Consider the following 5,301-nt stretch of genomic DNA (forward strand, 5'->3'; position numbering starts at 1 on the left):
TAATTAATTCTAACAAAGAACATTTGTTTCACTAACAATCAATTATTTTGTTTGGTTAGCTGATTGTCTGAATGTTTGTTTTTGTTTTGGGACAAATGCAGATTTAATCACATAATAAATGTATCTTAAAAAAAACTTTGTGTGACATGTTTTTATTTATATATATATATACGTACTCTAAAGTTACCATTACTTGATTTCCTTCAGATGTGTTTGATGATTAAAAAAATAAATAACTGTCCCATGCTTTACAAAAAACCCCTAATAAAACCACAAAGTTTTACTTCCCATAGTGAGTTGTATATAATGTCATTGTGCTGACTTCCCTTCACTCGTCTTCATCGTCACGGATACAATATCTGCCTGCAATGGTAAGCAAGACATGAGTAGTAATGTAGTAATTTTATTTGAAAACATTGTACTGGTTCCTTTCTGACTGAAGGGGTAACCGATTCCATTTAAAGTTATCCAAGAATGACTATGCAGCTTTTGTCATTTTTGTTCAGTTTTTGATATAATGAATGTCTAAATTCATTAGCTTGGTTAAATTGGATTTCCTGTTTTTTTTTTTACAAAGCAGCAGATCTAAATTTGGTTCTTCTTTACAGGATTTGGTGAAAAAACTCATCTTTTGTCAGCTCCTTTTCTTGGTGGAGGCAATATATATGGAGTATTTCCCCTGTGACACTGATAAGAATATCACGAAAGTCGACTGCTCTAACAGACAAATGACTTATGTTCCTCATATCAAGTCAACATCTGTGGAGCTACTGGATCTGAGTTGGACTAAAATACAACAAGTGAAGTCTGATGCATTTGCTAATGTGGGAAACCTTCTCACTTTGAAAATAATGGGAAACTGTCAACCAGTGAAACCCACCGATGACAGACAGTGCAGATTGGAAATCGAAACTAACGCTTTCAAGACACTAAAGAGGCTTCAATATCTGTATTTGTCAAGAAATAGCCTTACCACCATACCATGGTTACCTGAAAGCCTAACTTTTCTCGATCTGCAGAGTAATTGCCTTTTCAACATTGTCGACCCTTTACCAACTCCAAATCTTGAAGTACTCCTTCTTAACTACAACTGTTACTATGCAAATCCCTGCAATCAGTCCCTTCACATCAGTGAAATATTTTTCAGCAAGCTCCCCAAGCTTAAAAGACTCGATTTAGCGTACAATAACCTGACGGCAGTCCCTAAAATGTTACCACCTTCACTGGAATGTCTGGACTTAAGAGAAAATACAATCACAGAGATCTTGGAAGGAGCATTTTCCAACCTGACTGTCCTTAAGCAATTGAACTTAGGGTGGAACTGCCAGCGTTGTGACCATGCAGCAAGGCCTTGCTATCCTTGCCCAGGAAATGCTTCTTTAGCCTTGCACAATAACTCATTTTATTCCCAGAACAGCTCCATCGACTATCTAAGCCTAAGAGGTAATTCTCTGAGAACATTTCCCAAGGGGATTTTTCTGCCATTGAATAAATTAAAGACGCTGGACCTCTCAGACAACTTTTTGGCAAATGCAATACAAAATGGAACCTTCTTTGAAGAGTTGACAGGTTTAGATTGGATAAGCCTGAACTATAATTATGAGCCACTAATAACTTTTCCAGTGTTCGACCTCTCCCCTTATTTTCGCAATATGTCTGAGCTGCAAACACTCATTCTCGCTGGTAATTACTTCTACTCTCTGTCGAACCAAGGCCTTGATGTTCTAGCTTCTCTTCAAAAGCTAAAAACCCTGGAACTAAGGATGACTTTAATGAATGATTTCAACTTGACATTTCTGAAACAACTGTCGTCCCTAAGTCTTATTGATCTCTCTGACAACAAGCTAAGGTTGGGAAGCTGTCAAAGCCAAAATCAACTGAAGAAGAATGATCTTGAGCTCCCACATTTTGTCAGAGAAAGGGAATACACCATATCCTGTCCTTTTTCAGGAACCAACCCATCTAATGTGCCATTAATTGTTGAGAATAATCCATTACAATGTGATGGATACACTCTGCAAACACCATCAGTATTTCGAAAGAAGTTTTGTAAAGATAAAGTAACATTTAACCTGTCGCAAAACAACATTGTGGTTTTAACCAAAAGTGTCCTTTTAGGCATGGAAAATGCAGTTTGTTTGGACCTTTCTAAGAATTATATAGACCAGGCTCTGGAATCTGGTCCGTTCGACAACATGAAAAAATTGGTGTATCTAAACATGTCAAGAAACCGACTGGACTTTTATAATGATATGGTTTTCAGTGATCTTAAAGATTCTCTTAAAGTTTTGGATTTGAGTTACAATGATCTTTATTTCCAAATGAGAGGCATGGGACAAACATTGAATTTCCTTCAACATTTAAATCACCTGGAAGTGCTAAGTCTTGCAAAAAATGGTATTGCGATGCGAATAGATCCCAAATTAATCAGTAATTCTTTGAAGTACCTGTACTTTAATGGTAATGATCTGAATGTAATGTGGAAGTCCTGGAACACCAAATACATTAGCTTCTTTCAAAATCTAACAAACCTCACTTACCTGGATATTTCGGACAATAATCTAAATTCACTATCCAATGTTGTACTATTGAATCTACCAAGAAGCATCACATTCCTCAACATTAATCATAATTCCCTGAACTCTTTTCCATGGAAAAACATCTCAGCTCTGAGCCATTTATGCCAACTCAACCTCAGTCATAACTGTCTCAATGTTTTGCCTAAATCTTCTGTACATTTTGGAGCACATTTTTCCATTCTTGATATTAGTCATAATTCCCTTTGTTATATACCTGAACTTTTCTTCAGTGAATCGGACTCTCTTCAATATCTGTACCTTGATAACAATAAACTCAAACAGATGGACCATCGACATCTTCCTGCACCTTTTAAAAATGGCAGTGCCCTTTTGAAACTCACTCTACACGATAACCCTTTTGAATGTTACTGTGATTCATCCGACTTAGCAGAATTTTTGCGTACGACTTCAGTTGAAATTCCTCATTTAAACACCAGGGTACTCTGTGACACTCCAGTACAGGGTCAGAGTATTCTCTTGATGGACCGACGCTCCTGCTTGGACATTTATGGAGGTTTTGCTTTTATAATCTCTTGCTTCTTGGCAACCATTTTTACTGTAATTCCTCTGTTGCTCCACCTGTACAGTTGGGATATATGGTATAGTTTGCAGTTGCTCTGGGCTGGACACAAAGGCTATTCTAAGCTGGGTGGGAGCCACTCATTGTATCACTATGACGCTTTTGTGGTGTTTGACACAGGAAACCAGGCTGTAAGAGACTGGGTTTACAGTGAGTTAACAGTTAATCTGGAGAACATTAACCAAAGAAGATTTTGTCTCTGCTTGGAAGAAAGAGACTGGCTTCCTGGGCTTTCATGCATTGACAATCTACACAATGCGGTCCACCACAGCCGGAAGACAGTGTTTGTTCTGTCCAAGGGTGCTACAGATAATGGTGTCATTCGCCAGGCCTTCTTCATGGTTCAGCAGCGGCTTTTGGATGAAAAGGTTGGTGGATAAATGCTGTATTTCTACCTGTTTTTTGGGTATCTATCTGTAAATGTGTTATTGTACTTAGGTGGACACAGCTGTACTGGTTCTGTTGGATGAGGCATTTCCTAAACTGAAGTACCTTAACCTGAGGAGGCGGCTGTGCAGAAAGTCAGTATTGTCCTGGCCAAGAAACCCAAGAGCCCAACCTCTCTTCTGGAACAACATGAGAGAAGCATTATCATCAAATAACCTCAATCTTTATGACAAGAAGATGAGTGAAAGTTTTATTTAAATTTGTACAAAAGGTAGCAAAAAATAAAAATATTTCCAAGATTGTATTCATCTGGTCTTTTAAGTTTTCATTTTTCCTGTCACTCTAGCTGGTGACCTAAATATACACTTTGTAAAGCACAATGTCAGAGTTAAGATAATTTAGCCTGCAGAAATGTTTTGCAAAAAAAAAAAAAAATGTGAGGGAAAATATTTACTTTAAAAAATGTTTTATTACCTGTGAATATTAACATCTATTTTACCTCACGTGTGACTTTTAAAATCTCTGGTTTTATATTACCTAAAACGGGTATGACAAGTTTGTTTTTCATTTGAAAATGTCTTTCCAATAGATCCAACTAAATAATACTTTCATGAATTGATAACAATGCTATTCTAGCATCTTCTTTTTTTTTCTTTCTTTTTTTTTTAAGAACCTGCAACTTCATTGGTTTCATAATGTTGAAACTGTTTGTTGTAGAGCCTAAATAAATAAAATCTGTTTTTATATGAGTTTCATTTGTCTTTGTGTGTGTTAGTTATACCCCCCTCCTAAAAAAAAATAATAATAATGAAAAATTACCAGTCCCCCCTAAATTGTAGCAAAAAATATGTCACAAATACAATATTCAATAAATAACAAAAATATTGTAGAAAATATTTATAAAATACAAGCGATGGATATGGAGTCATTAAGTTTGGTTTTTTTTTCTCAACGTTAGGGTCAGGATCCCATGTGGGGTCGCCTCGAATTAAAATGGGGTCGCCTATAATGCCTAGTAAATGTAAAAAACTAACTACACGAACTGTATTTGTAACACACTTTAATAAACATGATCAAAAACTAATTGTAGAAAAACAAAATGTCTCTAGGGTCGCTGGACATTTGTGATATTAAAATGGAGCACGACCCAAAAAAGGATGAGAATTTCTGGGTTAATATGAAAAAAAAAAGAAAGCTAGAGAATACTAGAAAAAATAGAAAAACAAAAGAAAAGAACAATGTGAATAGTAATTTACCTCACGTGTGAATTTTGAAAGTTTTCTATTGATGTTACCTCAAACAGGTATAGTGATAAGTTTGTTTTGCATTTGAAAATGTGTCTTTCCTATTGATCCAAATAAATGATAATTTTATGAATTGATAACAATGCTATTTTTCATTTTTTTTTTTTTTTGTTGTTTTATAACATTACATTTTCGATACATATAATTTTTTTTGTTTCATATTTTTTGCTTTTGGACGATATTTTAACTGGTTGTTGCAGAGCTGATTAAAATGGATATCTTATTCCCCCAAAATAAATAAGAAATGTTTTCACATGCGTGAGTTTTGTTTGTCTGTGGAATGGTAAATTTGAGAAATTATAGGGAGACTGTGTTGAGAAAGCTTTGAGGCTTACTCCATATACATTAAGTTTGGTTTGCATCAATTAAGTTTTTTTTTTAAATCTGGTGACTTTCTGGGAGCCCCAAATATCATAAATGTATCATCTAATTCATTTCCTACCTATTGTTT

The 5,301-nt window shown here is 35.3% G+C and overlaps 1 protein-coding gene across 2 annotated transcripts; it reads left to right on the plus strand.

Annotated features, from left to right (window-relative positions):
* The first annotated feature begins 196 nt into the window (after positions 1 to 196).
* On the plus strand, positions 197 to 3,850 carry LOC114466502 (toll-like receptor 7). Of its 2 annotated transcripts, XM_028451968.1 has the most exons (3): positions 197 to 371; positions 609 to 3,527; positions 3,598 to 3,850. In XM_028451968.1, the coding sequence occupies exons 1-3, from the start codon at positions 369 to 371 to the stop codon at positions 3,802 to 3,804; spliced, it is 3,129 nt and encodes a 1,042-aa protein (XP_028307769.1). In that variant the 5' UTR covers positions 197 to 368; the 3' UTR covers positions 3,805 to 3,850. The 2 variants fall into 2 exon arrangements, with proteins under 2 accessions (XP_028307769.1, XP_028307770.1); XM_028451969.1 differs by lacking the exon at positions 197 to 371 and having other exon boundaries at positions 596 to 3,527.
* The last annotated feature ends 1,451 nt before the right edge of the window (positions 3,851 to 5,301 follow it).

This window comes from Gouania willdenowi, chromosome 7, assembly GCF_900634775.1.
Source record: "Gouania willdenowi chromosome 7, fGouWil2.1, whole genome shotgun sequence".
NCBI lineage: Eukaryota > Metazoa > Chordata > Actinopteri > Blenniiformes > Gobiesocidae > Gouania > Gouania willdenowi.

What these genes read in the sequence shown, in the direction of transcription:
- LOC114466502 (XM_028451968.1), top strand. An exon ending in AGCGGCTTTTGGATGAAAAG is followed by an intron (nt 3,528 to 3,597) that starts GTTGGTGGATAA and finishes TATTGTACTTAG; the next exon opens with GTGGACACAGCTGTACTGGT.